Source organism: Nycticebus coucang, chromosome 5 (assembly GCF_027406575.1).
Source record: "Nycticebus coucang isolate mNycCou1 chromosome 5, mNycCou1.pri, whole genome shotgun sequence".
In the NCBI taxonomy this organism is placed as follows: domain Eukaryota; kingdom Metazoa; phylum Chordata; class Mammalia; order Primates; family Lorisidae; genus Nycticebus; species Nycticebus coucang.
The window spans coordinates 20,450,136-20,473,012 of NC_069784.1; the positions used below are offsets into that span (position 1 = coordinate 20,450,136).

At 41.2% G+C, this 22,877-nt stretch overlaps 3 protein-coding genes across 8 annotated transcripts in view; 1 reads left to right on the plus strand and 2 right to left on the minus strand.

Moving 5' to 3' along the window:
• Positions 1–22,877, minus strand: part of LOC128585995 (guanylate-binding protein 4-like) — an 83,964-nt gene that overhangs the window by 39,824 nt on the left and 21,263 nt on the right. For 2 of the 3 annotated variants that reach the window (XM_053591457.1, XM_053591458.1), the window contains 2 exons: positions 22,343–22,536; positions 21,325–21,586 (listed from right to left, as the gene is read on the minus strand). The exons of the other annotated variant lie outside the window; for it this stretch is intronic. In XM_053591457.1, the coding sequence (XP_053447432.1) occupies positions 21,482–21,586; positions 22,343–22,536 (299 nt within the window). In that variant the 3' untranslated portion in view covers positions 21,325–21,481. Of the gene's footprint in view, positions 1–21,324; positions 21,587–22,342; positions 22,537–22,877 lie in introns of those variants that run through there. 3 annotated transcript variants of the gene reach the window in all.
• Positions 114–15,575, plus strand: LOC128585999 (guanylate-binding protein 6-like). 4 transcript variants are annotated; one of them, XM_053591466.1, is made up of 11 exons: positions 114–234; positions 666–870; positions 3,723–3,850; positions 7,595–7,704; positions 7,990–8,186; positions 9,433–9,678; positions 10,418–10,698; positions 11,352–11,564; positions 13,460–13,562; positions 13,906–13,994; positions 15,064–15,575. In XM_053591466.1, exons 2-11 carry the CDS (start codon positions 681–683, stop codon positions 15,067–15,069), a joined length of 1,563 nt encoding a protein of 520 aa, XP_053447441.1. In that variant the 5' UTR covers positions 114–234; positions 666–680; the 3' UTR covers positions 15,070–15,575. The 4 variants fall into 4 exon arrangements, with proteins under 4 accessions (XP_053447441.1, XP_053447440.1, XP_053447442.1 ...); XM_053591465.1 differs by having other exon boundaries at positions 121–239; positions 670–870; positions 15,064–15,574; XM_053591467.1 differs by having other exon boundaries at positions 121–239; positions 670–870; positions 13,909–13,994; positions 15,064–15,574.
• Positions 4,749–6,138, minus strand: LOC128586415 (high mobility group nucleosome-binding domain-containing protein 3-like). Its single transcript, XM_053592220.1, has 2 exons — positions 5,625–6,138; positions 4,749–4,754 (listed from the first exon to the last, which is right to left on the minus strand). The coding sequence occupies exons 1-2, from the start codon at positions 5,988–5,990 to the stop codon at positions 4,749–4,751; spliced, it is 372 nt and encodes a 123-aa protein (XP_053448195.1). The 5' UTR covers positions 5,991–6,138.

A 22,877-nucleotide genomic window follows, 5' to 3' on the forward strand; every position in this document is an offset into this window, starting at 1 on the left:
CTCTGTTAAAAAAAAAAAAAAAAAAAGCAAAGAGTTCCCCTAACAGTTCTAATTGGGAAGTGACTTTTCAGTTTCAGTTTCCTTTCCTTAGACCCTTACTGGAATGGCTGTAATATCCGGCTTTACTTTCTGCTTCTAAGCACAGTTGGGTCTCCAGAACAGCCACACCCAGGATCAGAGCACAAGGAGCGAGAGAGGACAGCTGAGAGTTTGTCCCCTGGCTGCAGCGCCAGGGCCAGGTAAGTTCACTTCTAAACTTGGCCCTCCACGCCTATTCCCCTCAACTGATTAACAACAACAACAACTTCATTTTCAGAGTATATAGTAAGGCTGCAATAAGCCCTAACTCTCAAGGCTTTTATGAATATCAGTGAGGTCAGGTGAGTAACTCACATCTCACAGAGTTTAGCGCAATGTAGACCCTCCGTGCATTGCTTGCGTTTTATTTTTTTAGGTAAGTAAAAGTTTGGATTAATTATGTATAATATTTCATTACTACCATCGCTGAGATTATGGAAGTCCTCTGGTTTGTGAATGTTGTCCTGCACTTTGTGCCTTAAACAAGTGTAGAGGTCCCACCAGGCCTTCAATGATGCACGCATGCTTTGATTAAACTTGAGACCGAGCAAGAATCCACAAGATTATTTCTACTGAGAGATCCTTTTGCAGTTGCAGGTACCATGCCGACTGGACCCATCATGCTGGTTCCCCTATGTCTGGTTGAAAACAAGAACGAGCAGTTTTCTGTGAACCAGAAAGCCTTGAAGATTCTTTGCAAGATATCTCAGCCTGTGGTGGTTGTGGCCATTGTAGGGCTGTATCGTACAGGCAAATCCTACTTGCTGAACCGTCTGGCCAGAGAAAACCGCGGTGAGGTCTTGTGGGTGGTGGGACTGCTTACTTCATTCCCGCTCCATCTGAGCTTCACACCATTCCTCTAGGTCACACGAAGGGTCAATTCAAACCTCTGGTTAACAAATATTCTAATTCTCATAGCAAAAGGGCAACCTTACCTCTTTCAATTCTTTGATTTACACCTGTTATTTCAGCTTCTTATAAAAAAAAAAAACAAAAAAACTCCCAAACCAGTGCTATTAACCTCCTCTTTTCTAACCTGCTTAGACACTGAGCTCTTACAGCAATCCCTGCACCTGTGTTGTGTTTTTTCTGCTGGATTATTCTTCCTACCTAGCCAACACACCTGAGTAGCTATCATCTCAAAACTCCTCCTGGACCCTGCATCTGATTTTGACAATCACTCCACTATTTTTCTTTTCAAGAAAAATAATGTTGTTCAATTTCCTATTCCTACTTCTCCCCTGCCTGTCTCCTCAGTTGACTCCACACTGGTTTTAAACTCCAACATTCTACTGAGCTGTTCTTGTTAAATTCTTGCTTTAGTAGACCTTTCTTGGGATTCATTTTAGTCACCTGTCTGGCATCATTTCTCATGGTTGATTTTCCTCTGTGCTTAGAGTGATCCATCCTTCCTTTTTTTTTTTTTTTTAAGACAATGTCTCACTATGTTGCCCTCGGAACTGTGCCATGACATCACAGCTCAGAGCAACTTCAAACTCTTGGGCTTAAGTGATTCTCTTGCCTCAGCCCCCCAAGAAGGTGGCACTACAGGCTCCTGCCACAATGCCAGATATTTTTTGGTTGCAGTTGTCATTGTTTAGTAGGCCTGGGCCAGGCTCAAACCCGCCAGCCTCAGTGTATGTGTCTGGCGCCCTACTCACGGAGCTATGGGCGCCGAGCCCTTCATTATCTTCTGTGGCACCACATCCTTCTGAGTTTCCACCTGTCCCTGAGTCTAGTTCTCTGTACTCCACCAGCCTCCAACTTTTCTTCCAGTCATCTGAATTGTATGCTCCTCTAGGACTTGGCTCTGGGAGTTTTTCTTTCCTCTGTTTATAATCTCTCTAAAATTAATCTTTATTTCGATACCTCTCAAATTGATTTTTTCTTTTCTTTAATCTCTCTTCTGAAATTCAGACTGAAAAATCAAGTAAATCACCTGTTTCTTTTTGAAAATTGTCACCTTAAAGTTATCTTCTTCACAGAAGTCTTCAATAATCCTCTTTTCCAAACCCAAATGAAACCAATTAAAATCAAACGAAATAAAAATACTCACCTATTTTCTTCTCAACATTATAGACCCCCAACTTCCCCATCTCAGGCTACAAACCTTACATCTTTGCTTACTTAGTTTCTCTCCCACATCCGATCCATGCATCTGTCTTCCTTTTTCTCCTTCTACATATAGCTCAAAGCATCAATTTCTCTATAATTGTATTGTACTGTGTAAGGCTCAGTCGCCCTCATCTTCTGCCTGAAATATTTACTAGAATCCTAAGTGTCTTCCTTGCTTCAACCTGACCCTTTCAAAGCAACATGAGAGATCTTTAATCTAGCTGCTTTTAATATCACATTTAAGCTTTCAGTAGACTTATATAGCATCTAAGCTCCTTGTAGGCCCAATATGGCCTAGCTAATTCCTATTTCTCTAAACCCATTTTTAAAAAATATTTGGTGGCTCACACCTGTAATCCTAGCACTCTGGGAGGCCAAGGTGGATGGATCACTTGAGCTCAGGAGTGGGAGGCCAGCCCAAGCAAGAGGAAGACCCTGCCTTTCTAAAAATAGAAAAACTAGCTGAGTATTGTGGTGGGTGCCTATAGTCCTGGCTATTTGGGAGGCTGAGGCAAGGGAATCAGTTGAGCCCAAGAGTTTGAGGTTGCTGAGAGCTATGGTATTACAGCTCTCTACCCAGGGCAACAGAATGAGACTCTGTCTAAAAAAAAAAAATTATATATATGATTAAAAAATAAAATTAAAATTATATATATAAATTATATATATATATATATATATAATGTAAGATCCTCCCAAGTAGCTGGGACTACAGGTGCTCACCCCAGTGCCCAGCTATTTATCGAGTTGAAGTCTTACTCTGGCTCAGGCTAGTCTCAAACCTGTGAGTTCAGGCAATCCACCCGCCTGGGCTGCTCAAATGCTAGGATTACAGATGTAATCCTGAGCCACCACGCCCAGCGTAAGAGTCATCACTGTTGAACAGTTGAAGTCCTAACTCCCAGTACTGAAGAATATGACCTTATTTTGAAATAGGTTCTTTGCAAAGGCAATTAAGTGAAAATGAGATCAGAGGGACCAACATGGCTGGTGTCTTTACAAAAAAGGCAAAATTTGGATCCAGAGGTATTCAAGATCAAGGTGAAGACACAGAGGAAGAAGATGGCCTTTGATTGCCCCTGATACATCTACCAACAGGAACTCCAAGAATTGCTAGAAACCACAGAAGTGGATTTTCCCTTAGAGCCATCAGAGAGAGCACGATGATACTGAAATCTTGATTTCTGACTTCTAGGCTGCAAAACTGAGACAATAAATACTTGTTATTTTAAGCAAAAAAAAAAAAAAAAAAATTAAAGTTTGCTTCTATAAAACATTCCTTTTCTCTGAGTTAACCCTTTGGGGGCCACACAGACATTAATATAGATTTTCTTACTTTTGGATGTGGAATTAGCAATTATCAACACATCAAACTTTTAAAAGTGAAAGAGTGAGATGTCCCTGATGCAGTGGAGGAAGCGCCATCTTGTATCCTGGGGCTCTGACAATCCTCTAGGTCTGATTTTGTAGCCCAAGGACTCCTTGGACTATCTGCTGTCACTCTGTGTTGTTTCTCCCTTCCCTTGCAGGCTTCCCTCTGGGCTCCACGGTGAGGTCTGAAACCAAAGGCATCTGGATGTGGTGTATGCCCCACCCCTCCAAACCGGACCACACCCTGGTCCTTCTGGACACTGAGGGCCTGGGCGATGTGGAAAAGGTAAGACAGACAGTCAGATCTTTTTTACTCTGGATTTTCTCCTTAGCTCTCTGTGATCCTTTGTAATTTAACTATTGTCATCTAGTTCTGAAATCTCAAAATCCAGCTTTGTGGAACCAGGCTTACTAATGTTTCTTTGAAAATCATATCATATAATGTGATATATTAGGTAAAATCTCCATAGACTTCTGAAAACTAAAGTGAATAAATTTCTTTCTTTTTATTTTTTTAAAGACAGACTCTCACTCTGTCACCCAGACTAGCATGCAGTGGCATCATCATAACTCACTGCAACGTCAAATTCCTGGGGAGCTCAAGCAAATATCCTGTGTCAGCCTCCTGAGTAGCTGGAGCTACAGGTGCACATCACCACACTAGGCTAATTTTTCTATTTTTTGTATAAATGGGAACTCACTCTTGCTCAAAGCCAGTCTCAAATTCCTGACCTCAAGCAATTCTCCCATCTCGGCCTCCCAAAGTGCTAGGATTGCAGGTGTGAGCTACTGTGTTTGGCTAAAGTGAATAATTTCAACCACTTTAATAACCTTTAATGAGAACCTGAGTTACATGATTTGGGGCCTACAGATATTACTGAATAAGGTAAAGGGTCTAGTCTCAAGGAGACCAGCCTAGTTGAGGGCACCAAATCCTATCTGATATAACATAGGATTTGTTCCTGGAAAGCAGACTCAGAGACAGACGGACGCAAGTGTGTTAATTATGGATGTTAGGTTGTCTTTATATTGTGAAGGAGATGAATGGTCTCTTTCTTTCTGTCTCTCTTTCTCTCCCCTTCATTCATTCTCTCCTGTCTCCTTACTTTGAGATTACATTGGAAACAATATCTCTATTTCTGTTTGTCTCCACTTCTGCTCAAAAGGAGGTAGAAATTCTTTTCTTACTTCTAAAACAACATATCAAACCAAGATATAGTGCCAGTATCAGAACCAGTTATTATTTTTCCTAAGTCCTACTTCTTCTCTTCTTAGGTGGTTATTTTTTCAATAATTAGAGTTTGAAAATGGAGCACATCCGTATTTTCTTTTCCAAATTCCAACATTCTAGGTTTAGATTTCATGGATTGCATTTTCTCAAGAATTTTCAGAACAAGTGATTTTTTTACAACCTTTTTATGTTACAACTAATTACTGGCCACTGCAACAATTCAGGCAATGCAAAACCTAGTTTGTCTTTTCTCCTCCCCCCCCCCCAATATTAAACTGATATTATTTTACTTGAGGATGATGGAAATTTCCAAAAAGCATGACCAGGAGATGATAAAATGTCCATCTTTATATATTTTTGTATGCCAACAAGCAGAGTCCTAAAAAATTAGCAATTACAAAAGACTTGGTAAAAATAGCTTTTTTTTTTTTTGTAGAGACAGAGTTTCACTTTATGGCCCTCCGTAGAGTGCCGTGGCCTCACACAGCTCATAGCAACCTCCAGCTTCTGGGCTTAAGCGATTCTCTTGCCTCAGCCTCCCAAGTAGCTGGGACTACAGGCGCCCACCACAACGCCTGGCTATTTTTTGGTTGCGGTTTGGCCGGGGCCGGGTTTGAAACCACCACCCTCGGTATATGGGGCCGGCGCCCTACCGACTGAGCCACAGGCGCCGCCCTAGACTTGGTAAAAATAGTTGCTGGGAGCTGTGTGAGGCCACGGCACTCTACTAAGGGCCATAAAGTGAGACTCTGTCTCTACAAAAAAAAAAAAAAAAAAAGTTGTCCCAGGAGATACGTAAAATCAACCCCAAATTTTCAGGACAATTCACTCTCCCTTGTTCTCTACAGATTCCGTGTTCTGCGCCTTCCTCTCCAGCTTCCTGCTTCTCCTCCCTCTTCTCTTCAGCACCCCTGTTGAGCTTTGTTCCAGGTTCTTTCTTAGCAGATGTTTTTCTTGGTTTGGGTTCGGGTTTCAGAGGAGCAGGTTGTGCTGATAATCTGGCAGATCGTCTTGTGGGCTCCTGTTTAGTTACTTTACATCTGTCTTTGCCCTCTGCATTCTCTGGAGACTTTCTCTTCGGCGTAATGACTGTGTTGGTGCAGCAGAAAGTAAAGCAACAGGCTGGAAGTGCTGGCTCCGCCGCCGGATGCAGCCTCAGCCACCCACTTTGTCTGTTTTTAAGGCTCTTCCTCATCCCTCACTGGACCTTGGTATCAAGCCTTGTCATCTTCACCGCGTTCTGCTCCAGACCAGACCCACCTAACAGTATTATGCTTATCACGTTCCAGTGCTCATTTTGCTTCTACAAGTCTTTCTACTTGCCTGATTCTTGCATTTCTTCAAGTTCACATTTTACAAATCTTTTAACACCCAGCAGAAAATTTCCAGGATGGTTCTGTGTAGCATGTGTACTGTCTCTAACTCTGATAGCTCCTGTTCCCTCTTGACACCAATTTTTTTTTATTTTTTGAGACAGAGTCTTACTTTGTTGCCCTCGGTAGAGTGCCATGGTGTCACAGCTCACAGCAACCTCAAACTTTTGGGCTCAAATGATTTTCTTCTCTCAGCCTCCCAAGTAGCTGGGACTACAGGTGCCCTTCACACCAGGCTTTTTAGAGACGAGGTCTTGCTCTGGCTCAGGCTGGTCTTGAACTCATGAGCTCAGGCAATCCACCCACCTCCGCCTCCCAGAGTGCTGAGATTATAGGCATGAGCCACCGCACCCGGCCCTGGCACTCATTACTTTTATTCAATATAATGGTGATTGGTTTTACTTCTTCTTCTTCTTTTTTTTTTTTTTGCAGTTTTTGGCCAGGGCTGGGTTTGAACCTGCCACCTCCGGCATATGGGGCCAGTGCCTTACTCCTTTGGGCCACAGGCGCTGCACCCATTTTACTTCTTAATCCGTTACTAATAAGTAAACTCCATGTATGTTTTATCATCTGTGTTATATTTGTTTTTAAAATGCTTTGTAAATACCGGAAGATAGACATCTTGAGTCTAACAGTTATCAATTTATCTTTGTTTCCTTATAACTAAGCAAGGCGCAAATCATTTTTTTAGTAGCCTGCAGACATTTAAATAAATTATATGTATTTAATTTTAGTGCTCAGTTGAGACTACCATGTTGTATATTACATAGCCTGTGTGTTACATGAACATCTGGTGTTGGTTATTATTGAACAACTAATTAATCATTGAGCATACTATTTATTTTTTTGGACACATTTGTCTTATTTCATACCTTTCAGAGATAAAGGACCTTCAAGAAAACTGTTCTTAGAATCCTTTACTAGATGAAGGAACTGAGGTCACAAGAAATGTCAGTGGCTGGGCGTGGTGACTCACACCTGTAATCCTAGCACTCTGGGAGGCTGAGGCAGGCGGATTGCCTGAGCTCAGGAGTTTGAGACAACAAGCCTGAGCAAGAGTGAGACCCCACCTCTAAAAATAGCCGGGCGCTGTGGCAGTCGCCTGTAGTCCTAGCTACTTGGGAGACTGAGGCGAGAGGATCAATTGAACCCAAGTGTTTGAGGTTGCTGTGAATTATGACGCCACAGCACTCTACCAGGGGGTGGGGAGTGAAAGGGTGACAAAGTGAGACTTTCTCAAAAACAAAATAACAAAAAAAGAAATGTCAGCATAATTGCTCAAGCTGATATTTACCTTTAATTCTGTTTTCAAGGTTTGTTCTTTGTACCAACACTGCCATCTGAAATAACAAATGGGAAGTGATTGAACAAACGACTTGATGACTTCTGAAGACTGCTAAGACCTTGCTCTAATGTTGTTTTCTAGGGTGACCCTAAGAACGACTTGTGGATCTTTGCCCTGGCTGTGCTTCTGAGCAGCACATTAGTCTACAACAGCATGAGCACCATCAACAACGACGCCTTGGAGAAGCTGCAGTATCCTTCCAGTTTTATTGAGAAATTGGTGGGAATGGAGATCAACTTCCCTGTGGATGAGGAGTCTTTGTTATAAGAGAAACTCAGGACAAAAGACAGTGTTTATGATATTTATGTATATTTTGCAGTTTTTGGCCGGAGCTGGGTTTGAACCCGCCAGCTCCAGTATATGGGGCCGGCGCCCTACTCCTTTGAGCTACAGGCGCCACCTTGTTTATGATATTTTTAATAAGAAAAATGTGGTAATTGTGGATAGGAATTTCCTTTTCCTTAGCCAACTTCTAGTTATGTGGCAGAGCTCGCAGAACTAATTAGGGTAAAGTCTTCCCCAAGAACTGATGAAACCAAAGATGCCACTGAGTTTGCGAGTTTCTTTCCAGACTTTGTCTGGACTGTGCGGGATTTCATGCTGGAGCTGAAGCTGGATGGTCACCGTATCACAGAGGATGAGTATCTGGAGAATGCCTTGAAGTTGATTCCAGGTATCAGAGCACAGCCTGGGTGGGGGATGTCCAGTCAAGAGTGGCATCAGATAAACATTGTCCATTATCTCTGTGATTGCACTTGCTTTTGAACTGGTTGGGGTCTGTAGGAATGGTGACTGAGACATAGGTTATCATTCCTTGGTAAGTGCTAATTACTAGAATTTAAGCTCATTCAGGAAGAGTAGGGCCTAATATAGAGTGAAATTATTATTCAAAACCCATTTGCACTTCAGATAATTTGTACTTTAGCATGGAGATTACAATGGGTGCTAAAAATTTCCAAAGACCCAGACACTCATGTTTCCTATTATGATTCTCCTTTTTTTGTGTTGAGGAAGACAATGAACTAGATAATCATTGATAAAACATCACTATGAGGAACATATTTCATTCAGTTATATCTTATTCTTTTGAAGGAGGGATATAACTCTCTAGTGCTTGGGTAGATATGTCTTCTACAGAAAGTGATTTAATAACCTACATAGACCTGAGGAGTCATATTCGGTCTATATTTATCTCACATGTTTGTAACTGCCAGATCCATTATTTTCCTTTCTTCCTCCTGTCATCCTTCTTATTCTAACTTATTTATTTACTATGTCACTATCTTAAGTAAATATATCATTTAATGAATTGCATTTAGAATAGTGAGTACTTGATAAAACCAAGCAGTTTATTAGTAGTAGTTAGACTTCAATTACATTTAGGTAGCATTTAATCTTACAGCTTTTTCCACAACAATCTATTTATGTATGTGAATTCTTATTGGCATCAATCTAAAACATTTTCCTTCACTGAACTGACCTTTATTAATTTTTGTTCCGTTTTTCTTGTTTGTACCTCTTCCTTCTTTTGTTCCTATAGTTGACTTTCAACATGGGTGGGAATACACCAGAAATTAATATTTGACTACTCATTCATTAAATCATTCAGTTGATCAATGTCTCACTAGGCCCCAGACTTTTTTCTATGGACATCTGTCACACATTTCTTTACCTGGGGAAATTTTTCCAAATTTCTCTCTAGAGACATGTCTGTCATTGATTTGCGCTTGATTTGTAATCAGTATTAAATGAATACCTTAATGGAGTTCTATGAGCATGCAAGATGCTGGAGGTATAAAAAATAAATAAATAAGTAAATAAAGATGCTGGAGGTAAAAAAAATCCTTGGACGTAAAAAATCTTTAGCTGTCTTTTCCCAAGACTGTACTTACTACAACTCTGTTTAACCTCTTCCACAGGTAACAATCCCAGAGCTAAAATTTCCAATGCAACCAGGGCATGTATCAGGCGTTTTTTTCCACAGCGGAGGTGTTTTGTCTTCGACCGGCCAAAATATGAAAAGGATCTCCTAGCTCATATCGAAGATGTGTTGGAAAAACATCTTAATCCTATATTCCTGGAACAATCAAATAATTTCTGTTATTACATTTTCACCCATGCAAGGCCCAAGACCCTCATGAAAGGATTCAAGGTCACTGGGAATCGTGAGTCTCTTTTTTCCAAAATCCTATTTCTGTGTGGCCTTACGTGTGTTGACCATTTATTATACACATTCATGAGTAATTTTGTTTTATTCTATATAGCAGCGTGCATTTATAAATACTCATACTCCCAAAAGAAATGTGTATTTTAATAATTATCTCTCATCATGGAGTTTACAAATTCTTTTCCAAAATCTTAAATATTGTTGTCAATATCTGGAGCTACCACATATGTGAGTAAGCCAACTATTGATGATACGATCAGTAACTGGGCACAAAATCAGAAAGCAGTGTCTTTTCAAGGGAAGTTTTGTGAGATAAATGTTTTTCTCAAGGACATTTCTTGGGAGTTTAAGCCAGTCCAAAATAAGTACTAGTTGGTAAGTCTCTGAAAATCCACTGAGGGCTTAAGAATTAGGAATAAACATTAACTGAATTAACCTGCCTCACCTGTCTATGTATGTATCCTAATTTTCTTTTAATTCATATTAATGTTAAATATTTTTCCCCTGGACACTCCTAATTTTGTTAGATGATGACAGGTATTTCAATTTTAATGTTATGATCTGGAGAACAATAGAATAAAGAATAAATGTGAAAATGAAGCGATGATAGCAGAAGTAAGTAGAGGGATGTGTGTGTGTGTGTGTGTGTGTGTGTGTGGTTTCAGAATTGTGATATCGGAAAATAGAATCCCATCGACTGAAAACTTTACATTAATCCCTGTTTCCTACCTCATGAGAGTTGGGGACTCTGGTGGTGACCTACGTGGATGCCATCAACAGCGGAGCAGTGCCTTGTCTGGAGAATGCAATGACAATGATGGCCCAGCGTGAGAACGCAGCAGCTGTGCAGAGGGCAGCCGACCACTACAGCCAGCAGATGGCGCAGCGAGTGCGGCTCCCCACGGACACGCTCCAGGAGCTGCTGGACGCGCACGCGGCCTGCGAGACGGAGGCCATCGCTGTCCTGATGGAGCGCCCTTTCGAGGATAACCTGTGGGAGTTCCATAGACAGCTCGCGGTACTCGGTCTTAGCATTTGTCCTTCCTACTTCTGGCCAATTTGGAATTATGTGAAGGGGTCTATATCTTGGTCCCACGACCCATCTCCTATTTGTGATAAAACTTTATTTCCTTCCTTTACCACAAAATTTGGGATCTTTATTCAGGCTCTGTTTGATCTCTCAAGCAAAATCAACATTTTTTCCTCCTGAAGTGCATGGTGGCATAGTTCCCCAATTCCCCCAAGTCATCACTTAGTTGGTCACCCTCTATATACCCATTCCTTGGGTACTTGATTTTCCTGGAGAGATTTTCTTAACAGATCATTCTTTCTATTTACTTCATTTTTATTTGCATCATTGCATTGCAAAAGAGAGAATTGGATGATTCTACAGCTACTAGGAACGACAGAGGTTACATAATGCAACCTCAACATTTTACAGGTGAAGAGCTCTTGCTCAGGGAGATTAAGAATCTTTCCCACAGTTCTGAAGAGACTTTTCAGAGTTGGGAATAAATTAAGCCTCTCAATTCTTTCCATATTGCCTGGGCTGCTCCACTGGAAAGTTTTTCTCAAGAGGAACATGATTACATCATCTGTATAATACATTATTTGAAATTTTACCTCCACTTCCCTTTATCCTGGTGACTTTGCTCTATGTTTCCCTTGCAGGAAATCATAAAGAGTAAGAAAGAGGAGTTTTTGCAACAGAATGAAGAGGCATCTGTTAAATACTGCCAGGATATACTTAATCAGCTTTCGAAGACCCTAATGGAAAGGTTTTCAGAAGGAAGCTTTTATGTTGTTGGAGGACACAACCTCTACATGGATGCAAAGAAAAGGATTGAATGGAACTACTCAAAAGTGCCTGGGAAAGGAGTAAAGGTAAGAAATACAGGGAGCAAGGGGAAGCCTGCAGTCTCCTGAAAAACCTGAGAGCACAGCACCCGTGGGTGGAATGAACACAGCCACAGCGTGGGGATATACTATACCTTTAGCTTTCTGTGTTCACAGAAATTTATTCCTGAAAAGAGTAGACATGCTTATTCTCAAAAAAAGAGTATAACAATCTGAAATCCAGGAAAGAAAGAACAGAATCATTCCTTTCATTTCTTCCACAATGTATCTGATGTGCCAAGTGCTAAGAATTTACAAGGTCAAGACTTAATCCAAGTGAGAGTTGAATTTAGAGACAGTTGTATACAGAGTCATGCTTATGAACTGTCATGCTGGGCTGTAGTTGTGTGGTAATAAGCGTAACAATGTAGGGTGCACCTGTAGCTCAGTGGAGAGGGCGCAGGCCACATGCACTAAGGCTGGTGGATTTGAACCCAGACTGGGCTTGCAAAAACCAAACAAAAATATAGCCGGGCATTGTGGCAGGCACCTGTAGTCCTAGCTACTTGGGAGGCAGAAACAGGAGAATCACTTGAGCGCAAGAGTTTCAGGTTGCTGTGAGCTACAATGACACAGCACTCTACCAAGGGCAGCACAGTGAAATTCTCTCTCAATTAAAAAAATAAAAAAGCATAACAATGTACCAAATGCAGTGTGAAGTGCTTTTTTTGTTTGTTTTTGAGACAGAGTCTCACTGTGTTCCCCTTGGTAAAGTCCTGTGGCGTCATATCTCACAGCAACCTCAAACTCTTGGGCTTAAGGCCTTAAGTGATTCTCTTGCCCCAGCCTCCCGAGTAGCTGGGACTACAGGCGCCCACCACAATGCCTGGCTATTTTTTTTGTTGCAGTTGTCATTGTTTTTCAGCAGGCCCAGGCCTGGTTCGAACCTGCCTGCCCTGGTGTGTGTGGCCAGCACCCTATGAACTATGGGGTGCTGAGCCACAGTGTGATGTTCTTTCCCCAGATGTTTTAATTTAATTCTCCAAAGAATGTTGTGAAGATTTACTCGTATTACCTACATTTTGTACATGTGAATTGGGAGGCCCAGGTAGCTTAAAGAACTTGCTTAAAGTTCTATGTCTAGCAAGTGGCAGGGGAGAGTAGCGGCAGAGACAGAGGATACTTTCTATATAGGAAATGTGGTCCAGGAAACCTCTGAAAAAAAGAGGATGATATAAATTTTGAAATATTTGTACATTATTTCAGTCTGTTTAGGATGCTATAACAAATTACCACGAACTTGGCAATTTATAAACAACAGAAATTTGTGTGTCACAGTTCTAAGGCTGAGAAGTTCAAGACCAAGGCATTAGTAGGGTCAGTATGTGGTGAGGGCGCACTTTCTGGTTCATAGATGGCATCTCCTCACATGGTGAAAGTGGAGAACTCTGGTCTCTTCTGCCCCTTATAAGGGGACCAATTCCACTCATGAGGGCTCCACCCCAATGGTGCAATCACCTCCCAAATGCCCCATATCCTAATGCCATCATGTTGCAGATTCTGTTTGAACATCTGACTCTGAGGGGACACAAACATTCAAACTATAGTGTACATGTCCAGACTGAAGTGTCCTGCAAGGGAAAGAGTCCCACTCAGCACAGAATACACAAAGCAGCAGAAGCTGTGGATTGTACAACTGCACATAGTTCTGACTGTCTGGAACCCAGCAGAGGTGACTCAGGTAGCGCTGAGCGGGGCCTGGAGGCAGACGGGAAGCAGGAGCTGAGGAGGCCTCTGGTCACACAGAGGAGCTTGCACACTTTACAAAGGCGGTTTCTGGGGCATTTTAGGCTGAAAGAGAAATGACATGGATGGACCTGTTTGTCCAGAATGAAGTGTCCGCAGTGGAAACCTAAGTTCTTTGTTCTTTCTTTGTTCCTCAGGCAAATGAGGTCCTCCAGCACTTCCTGAAGGGCCTGGAGGAGATAGAGGGCTGCATCCTGCAGGCTGACAGCGCCCTGACCGACCAGGCGAAGGCTGCCTCAGGTACACGGGCAAGGCTCGCTCTTAGCATGGGGGTAGGGTTCTGCAATGCCTTCTGACGCTGCGAGAGGGAGAATTTCCCCAAACCCGAGCTTCCTTTCCTTCTGTGGAATACACGCTGTCCTAGATCTGAATATGACCAGGGCAGGGTGGTTTTACGTCATCCAGACAGTCAGGCTTTTCCTGTGACACTCTCAACTCTGCTCTTGATAGGGGTGAGGGACCAGGTAAATATTGAAGTTTCCTACCCTCCCTTTTGCATTTGATTTGCTTTCTCTTCTCAAAAGAATGGAGGGTGGGACTGATCCATTCCTTTTTTCTCTTTCTGAAACCTTCATGTTGGCAGCAGTGGGGGCCAGGAAGGAAGCAGCTGAGAAGGAATGGGAGAAGCTGTTGCAGCAGATGCAAACTCACTGGAGAAGCCCTGATGAAAACGTAAGTCAGTCGAGAGAGAAGGTGGAGAGAGAAAGGGACAAAGAGCTGCAAGATTTGACAAGGACACTGAAGCACAAGCTGAAGGTGCGTCTGGCCTCTGTCGGTCGGTTCTGACTGGTCACTGCTGTGGCACTGTGTCATTGTGGAATTGGCAAAGGCTAAAGCAAAGTCATAAAGAGAAGTTCACCTCCATTTACTGCATTGGATTTTAAAGGTTTTATATCCTGAAGCCTTTGAATTTTGCCTCATCCTGAAATTGTAGAGAATGCAGATGGCCTTGGCCCCTCTGTGTTCTGGGAGGACAGAAATAACCTCTCCAGGGCTTGATCAGCTATTTTGGTGTGATTCTAGGATGATCTCAGATCAAACATCCCAAATCAAGCAGGCTTTCATGGATTATTTAGTAGAAATTCCAACCAGGTGGATTTATTATAGTAGAAGCAGCAACTAGGTTGCTGTACCAAGGTCACTGAGAATTATCAAGAAACCCACTAACACTAATGATCCTGATTTGAATCAGTGTTGATTTAAAACTAGCAGATATATCCAGACTTGGAAATGTGAGGTAATGATCCCTTCTAAACCTGCTGCAGGTGTCACCTGAAGAGGTTGGCCTGCCCAAGTCACCACTCAGCACTGGGAGAATTCTCTTTGTCTGTTTGGAAGGGTTGATATCTGATTTTCTGATCCAGTTTCAGCTGTGCAATAGAGTAACCATGCCATTCCAGTGGGACTGAAAGTTCATGCAGGTGGATTAATGACTCCCTCCCAAATAGCGCTTTTGGTTGGAATCTGTTCTAGCATTGGTCCTTATGTCTGGCTTGCACCCTAGCAAAGACCTCATGGTTGTGACTATTAGTAAGGCTGTGAACTATATTACCTCCCATTGTCTAAGGTATAAGCCAGAAGATAATCTCTGCTTAAAATATTATCCTTTCATGATGCAATAAGAAATAATAGTTTTATACATAAAATAGAGAAAATAGGCCAACGTTCTTAGACATAAATAAAACATATCTCTTGAAAATATTTTTAAAACTCTACTTTTCTCCCATACCTTTTGTTTTAGATCTAAGCAGATCGTTTAATGAAGAACTTCGGAAGAAATATGGGGACATGAATGCAGAGATAAATTGCGTGGGAAATGTGATTGAGACTACTAAAGACGATAAAACTCTCTGGATTGCACAGACTCTAAAAGTACTTGCCACTGAACCATCTGTGGTCCTGTCTGTTCCTGCAAAATTGGTTGATCTGGGTCTGAGGAGCCTGAGCTCACTATGTGAATGAGATTAGCTTTTCTTTTAAGGAAATTATAGCATGTGGCTATGTACTCTGGCCTAATTTTGCTGTGTGTGTTTTCCAGTTTCATTCAGCAAAGCTTTAAACATAAAAAGTGCTTCCTGGAAATATAGTCTGACAGACATTAGAATAAACACTGAATTTGTTTGTGTGAAAGGAAAAGAAACTGCTGTTTTAGAACCAGAGTTGGCATATTTGGTCTGTGAGCCAAATTTTTCTTGCTGCCAGTTTTTATAAATAAAGTTTTATTGGGACACAACCATGCCATTCTTTTATCTATAGTCTATGGCAATTTTCATGCCATAACAGCAGAGTTTAGTACTTGTAACAAATACCGTATGTGTCACAAAACCTAAGATATTTCCTTTTGAAGACTTTATAGAGATAGTTCTCCCTGTTGATTCAGGCACTATAATAGAGGAAGGGACTAAATTTGTGATCAAGTTAAAAAATGTCCTTGGAATGAACTCATCAAGAATACTGCTGAAAACCAGCCACAAGAGAATTGTACAACACGTATATATAAATATTCAAGTCAGTTCTCCCTTAATTCATTCATGAATTTAATGCTTTCTGAAGATGTAGACAACATGCCTTCATGTAAGTTTAAATTGAAGTGCTTAGAATACTTTAAAAAATTGCCAGGGTAACACAGAAGAATTAAGAAAAGGGACTCTACCTATTCCATATGAAACCTATTCTAGAGTTACAGAAATTAGACCAGCGCAGATCTGGGTCATAAGAAGTCGGACAAAGCTATAGAGCATTCTGTATATACTAGAGACAGATACAAATACTTTCAGAAGCTGTTTATTTTAAGGGTTTTGTTTCAAGTTAGTGTGAAATGATGAACTGTTCAATAAATTACCTATGACAATTATATAAAAGTTTAGAGAAAATGGAGAGTTTCTCTACTATGCATCTTATATCAAAGTAAATTCCAGATTTACTACCAAGTTAAACTTGAAGCTTCAAACCATAAAATTTAGAAATCTCAGGCAATTTAAAAATAATCTGATAGTGTAGAAGTTTTATTTATTTATTTATTTTATTATTACTTTCTTTGGGAAAGACTCTCACTATGTCACCCTGGGTAGAGTGCCATAGTGTCACAGCTCACAGCAACTTCAAACTCTTGGGCTTAAGTGATTCTCTTGCCTCAGCCTCCCAAGTAGCTGAGACTACAGGTGCCCGCCACAATGCTTGGCTATTTTTGTTGTTGTTGTTGCAGTTGTCATTGTTGTTTAGCCAACCTGGGCTGAGTTCAAACCTGCCAGGCTCGCTGTATGTGGCTGGTGCCATAACCACTCAGCTACAGTGCTGAGTCAAGAAATCTTCTTGGTTAAGTCTAGGGACAGTATTGATCCATTTCCTCCACATTGTCAAATTTCTGGGCATAAGATTTCTTGTAGCATTCAGAGATGATGTCTTGTATCTCTGTGGCATCTGTTTTTACTTCCCTTTTATCAGGGGAAGTTGAGGTTATTAGAGATTTTACTTTTCTGTTTCCAGTTAATCTGGCCAAAGGTTTATAAATTTTATTGATTTTTTTGAAAAACGAACTTTTTGTTTAATTAATTTTCTGAGTGATTCTTTAGTTTTCAATTTCATTAATCTCTGATTCAATATTGCTTATTTCTTTTCTTCTGCTGGATTTAGGATTAGATTGTTCTTCTTTTTCCCATTCCATAAGATGGTTCATGAGTTTGTTTATGTGCTTTCCTTCTGTTTTTTGAATGTTGGCATCTACTGCAATAAATTTCCCTCTTAAGACTGTTTTTGTTGTGTGCACGGGTTTTGGTAACTTGTGTTTTCATGGTTGTTATGCTTGAGGAATTTAACAAATTCTTCTTTTATCTTTTCCTGAACACAACTATCATTCAGCATAAGATTGTTTAATTTCCATGTTTTTGTGTGGGGATGAACATTTTTGTTGTACTTGAGTTCCGCCTTTATTGCCTTGTGGTTGGAGAAGATACAAGGTATAATTTCTGATACTTTAATTTTGCTGAGGTTTGCTGAGGTTTGTATCCTAGGATATAATCTATTTTCAAGTATGTACCATGGGCTGAAGAGAAAAATGTATATTCTTTAGCATTGGGATGGTGTGTCCTGTACATGTTTATTAATCCCATATTGTTCTAGGGTCACGTTTAAGTCCTTTATATCTTTGTTTAGTTTTTGTTTAGAGGATCTGTCCAGTTCTGTCAGAGGGGTGTTAAATTCCATGGCTACTATGGTGTTATGGGATATCATATTGCTCAGACCCATTGAAGTCTGTTTCATAAATCTGGAAGCATTTAAGTTGGGTGTATAAATATTTAAAATTGAAATGTCTTCTTGTTGAATTGTTCCTTTGACCAGTACAAAGTGTCCATCTTTGTCTTTCTTAACTTTAGTTGCTTAAATGCACTTGTATCTAAAAATAAGATTGCAACCCCTCCTTTCTTCTGAATTCCATTTGCTTGAAATAATGCTTTTCATTCCTTAACCCTGAGTCTTGATTTATTATTCAAGGGTAGTTGTGTCTCCTGGAGACAGCATATGGATGGTTTGAGCTTTTTTTTCTTTTCTTTTCTTTTTTTTTTTTTTTTAATTGAGACAGAATCTTACTTTATTGCCCTCAGTAGAGTGCCGTAGTGTTATAGCTCAGAGCAACCTCCAACTCCTGGGCTTAGGCAATTCTCTTGTCTCCGCCTCACGAGTAGCTGGGACTACTGGCGCCTGCCACAACGCCTGTCTATTTTTCATTGCAGTTGGCCAGGGATGGGTTTAAACCCACCACCCTCGGTATATGGGGCCTGCGCCCTACCCACTGAGCCACAGGCGCCACCCCTGGCTTGAACTTTTTTATCTAATCAGCCAGCCTGTGCCTCTTCAGTGGTGAATTCAATCTATTGACATTTATTGAGAGAATCGATAAATGTGGTGGAGTTCTATTCATCTTATTTGTGAAAGTCTGCTATGTAGTTTTATGCTTTGTACCTCTATGGAAGCTAAGTTTTGACCTTTAGCTTCTGGGTGTTTACTTTGCTGGTGGTCCATTGTGATGGTCATTGTCAAGAATAGGTCTAATTATTTCCTGTAGAGCTAGCCTTGTTGTGGCAAATTTCCTCAGTGTTTGCATATCTGAAAAAAGTTTGATTTCGCCATCAATTTTGAAACTTAGTTTGCCAGGATACAGAATTCTGGGCTGAAAATTCTTTTGTTTAAGAATGTTGAAGATTGGCTCAGTGCCCATAGCTCAGTGAGTAGGGCACCGGCCACATTCACTGAGGCTGACAGGTTTGAGCCTGGTCTGGGCCTGCTAAAGAGCAATGACAACTGGAACCAAAAAATAGCTGAGCATTGTGGCAGATGCCTGTAGTCCCAGATACTTAGGAGGCTGAAGAAAGAGAATTGCTTAAGTCAAAGAGTTTGAGGTTGCTATGAGCTGTGACGCCATGGCACTCCAGTGAGGGTGACATAGTGAGACTGTGTCTCAAAAAATAAAAATAAAAAAAGAGAGAGAGAGAATGTTGAACATGGTGAACATGTATGAACAGTCTCTTTTGGCTGGGAAAGTTTCAGTTGAAAAATCTCCTGTCAGGTGGCACCTGTAGCTCAGTGAGTAGGGTGCCAGCCCCATATTCTGAGGATAGCAGGTTCTAGCCCAGCCCTGGCCAAACTGCAACAAAATAATAGCTGGGCATTGTGGCAGGCACCTGTAGTTCCAGCTACTTCGGAGGCTGAGGCAAGAGAATCACCTAAGCACAAGAGCTTGAGGTTGCTGTGAGCTGTGATGCCATGACACTCTACTGAGGATGACAAAGTAAGACTCTGTCTCTAAAAAGAAAAAGAAAGAAAAAGAAAAATCTGCTGTCATTCTAATAGCTCTGCCTCTGTGCAAAATTTTTTATTGCATCTTGACTTTGGGCAGGTTAATTACAATGTATCTTAGAGAAGCTCTGTTTGAGTTGAGATGACCCGGGCTTTGATATCCATCTGAAAGGAGTGTGTTGTGATCTTTGGTAAAACTTGGTAAGCTTTCATTTATGATAGTCTCCAGTAGGGCTTCCATTCCTTTGGGACAATCTTTATCCTCATCAGGGATCTCTATTATTCATATATCTGAATGCTTCATGGTATCTCATAGCTCTCTAAACTACTGTTCTGCTTTTTCTCTTTTCTTTTCTGCCTCTTTGACTCAAGAACTTTATCCTGTAGCTCTGACATTCTTTATTCTCCATGGTCTAACCTATTTTTGATACTTTCTATTGAAACTTTATGTTCTGGTGATTGTCTTCCTCATTTCCTTAAGCGCTGCTATATCGTTTCTATTTTCTACATATCTCTTCTCTTACTTTTAGTTCTGTCTTTCCATTTTCTTGTCCATTCCTTTATCATCCCTTTTTCAAATTTCCTTTATTTGAAATCCATAAAATCTTTATAGGTGGATTCTTCTGTAATAGCTGCCTCATGGTCCCTTGTGGGAGTTGCTCTGTTTTTTTGTGTTTTTTTTTTATGTTGTTCAAATTTTTCTGTTGGTTCCTCTTCGTGTAATCTTTCTTTTTGTTCACCTCCTTGTCCTCCTTTTTCCTTTTTGCTTCCTCCTTTGCTTTACATTACCTTGTCTCAGAGCTTATGCCAAAAAGAATGAATGGGTAAAGTGCAAACTGAGACAAATAAGAGGAAGAGAAAGAAAGAAGAAAAAAGAAGAAAAGAAAAAATAGAAAAAAAAGGAAGTGGGATGAAAGAAATGAATTGAAGAACAGGAGACAATGATGACAGGAAGAGAGAATGAGAATGATAAAAGAAATGGTATTTGTTGGCATGGTATTAAGGCCACACCTGTAATTCAAGGATTTTGAGGGGCTGGCCTGGGTGGGTTCCTCGAAATTAGGAGCTCCTACCCAGCCTAAGCCAAACTCTTCCTCTGCCATAATCAAAAATACAGGAATCCTTGCTCTTGATGAAAGTAAAAAATGTAAGTTAAGAATAGAACCAGGGTGGTTCCTGTGGCTCAGTGAGTAGGGCGCTGGCCCCACATACCAAGGGTGGTAGGTTCAAACTAGCCCCTGCCAAACTGCAACAAAAATGTAAACGGGTGTTGTGGTGGGTGCCTGTAGTTCCAGCTACTCAGGAGGCTGAGGCAAGAGAATCGCCTAAGCCGAAGAGCTGGAAGTTGCTGTGAGGTGTGATGACACAGCACTCTACTGAGGGTGATAAAGAGATACTCTGTCTCAAAAAAAAAAAAAAAAAAAAAAGAATAGAACCGACCAAACAATTTTTAGCAAAACAAAACAACAACAGCAACAAATAAAAAGCTCCAATAGCTCAAAACAGCAACAACCTCAGCAACATAGAAAAGAAGAGGAAAAATATAAAAATAGTAAAAAAATCAAATAAAATAGAAAAATAAAAAAATTACTAAAAAATATGTATGTGTATGTATATATACATACATATATATGGTAGAAGGGACCAACTTTAATAGGAATATATATGTTTCAATATGTTTCCAGGACACCAGGTGCTGGTGTGCTTTTTTGTAGGAGACAGAGAACACAGCCAGCAACCTATATGGTCTTTATTCCTAACTTAATTGCCCTCAGTGATCACCTGATTGTTTTCTCAGCATTCAGACACTGCTGGGTTGGAATCTTAAAGCTCTCTAGAATCCTTCAGGGGCAGGTCTCACAGTGCCCCCTGACACCAGTTACTGTGAGGTGTGGGAGTCCCTCAGCCTCTCCCAAAAGTAGAGCTAATTACAACTGAAATCACCTCGGGGACTATCTTATAAAGTGCAAATGTTTTCTTCATCTGACCATTAGTCTTTTTGCTTTACTTAAATCTTTCTGTGAATAATTTCTCTATCTTCTAACATGTTCCTATTTCTGTAAATTATTAATTCAATCAAAATTAAGCTTGATTTTTGTGGATGTCAAGTCCTGATAGTCTTTGTTCATTGCTTTTTATTTTTAGACTGTCCTTGAAGGAAACCATTGTGACACATACACTGAAGAAATGAGCAACGATGTTATCCAATTATAACAAAGAAACTTTATTTTATAATTCCCTTGCCAGGCATTCAGCCTATTCCATACCTGAGTTGAGAAATTTCATCTGTACATCAACTGGCTCAGCAGCTCAAGGCAGGGCTGCCATACCTGTGGTGGCCACCGTGCAAAGGGTTTTACAGAACATCAGTGCCTTTTCGCTTTTTCCATCTCTTCTTTTAGTTGAATTATCTCTTTATTTAACTCCTCAGATTTCTTTTGAAATCCTTCATTAAGCAGTTTTTCTTGGAGCTGTAAAGGAAGAATAATCCACTTTAAAAAATCCCCAATTTGTAAGTGTCAGAGTTTTATGTCTGATAATGTCATCAGTTAAGTGTGTACCTATTTTGCTAACATCTTATGACTTTTTGATAAGTTTGTTCAAAATTTCCAGATGATCGGGCATGAGCAGGGGGAGTGCCCATGGCTTGTGCCTTTGTGACATTGCCTTACTGGAGTGAGGAGAGGAGTTTTCCTCCCATACAAAGAATGCGCTTTGGGAGGGATGCAGCTTTCATTCTAACTAATGCTCAGTTACGCTGAGGGAGCAGGGCCAGGCTCCTCTCACAGATACTGGGAACTGCTGACCCTGGATACAATGCTACAGGTTTGGGTGAAGAATGCATATGACTCTCAGAAGAATGCATGTTACTCTCATTGTAAGGCCTGAATCCGGTAGAAATGGAAACATGAAGCAATTTCACAGCTTTCAGCATGCCTCATTTCACATCAGGCCAAACCTGCTACCTTCAGATCAGATGGATCTAATTCAGGTCTCTCTGATGGGGGTGTCGGGAATCTGAAGGACCTGTAGACTAAACCTGTTCACTGGGGCATGGTGAGAGCATCCTACAGTCTCCACACCCAGCAGCCAGCACCCTGGGATGTCCCGTGTGCTCTCCAAGGGCTAACGCTACAGAAGGTGCTGGAGTCTGCAGACTTACAGGCTTCCCGAGGAACCAGTCCCCCCGCCCCCACCCAGCGTCGTCAGGTTTCGTCCAGACTCACCTGCAGCTTGTGCCCCAGCATCCTTTCATGCTCTCTCACCAGGTCTGCCTGTTCCCTCTCCATCTTCTCTTTAAGTTGGGCCATGTTTTCTCGGAAGCTTCTCTCCTGAGCCTGCATCTTCTGCTCCAGCTCCTCCTGCTTCTGTCTTTGCACCAACACTTCCTGTTCAGCTGCCTCCCTCATGGCCTGTTCCGCTGTTTTACAACATTTTACAGAGGAAAGAAAATTACAGCCAGGCCTGAGTTCTACCCTCCTGAGCCCAGAGTCCCAACCAACTTTAAAACACCCAGAGATGTGGATGATTGGAAATATCTGAATTCTCCACCAGCCACGTCAGGCAGAGTATGTTTCAGACTGTGAAGGAAAAGCACTGACTGGCCAGATGGGAAGCCCCTGCCCTCCGGGTTAGTGTAAGATTTAGCAGAGCACGTGTTCTCTAGCAGGATAAAGCTCCTGGTGTCAGGAAGATGCTTCTGTCTGATCAGGCAGAGGACACTGCAGGAACCTCCCCACCCCATAAGAGCTGAGCCCTGCC

Coding starts and splice junctions, on each gene's coding strand:
- LOC128585999 (XM_053591466.1), top strand. CDS start 681: ATGCCGACTGGACCCATCATGCTGGTTCCCCTATGTCTGGTTGAAAAC. Junction 3,851..7,594: donor GCCTGGGCGATGTGGAAAAG/GTAAGACAGACA, acceptor GTTGTTTTCTAG/GGTGACCCTAAGAACGACTT. Junction 13,563..13,905: donor CCAGGCGAAGGCTGCCTCAG/GTACACGGGCAA, acceptor TCATGTTGGCAG/CAGTGGGGGCCAGGAAGGAA.
- LOC128586415 (XM_053592220.1), bottom strand. CDS start 5,990: ATGAGGAAGAGCCTTAAAAACAGACAAAGTGGGTGGCTGAGGCTGCAT.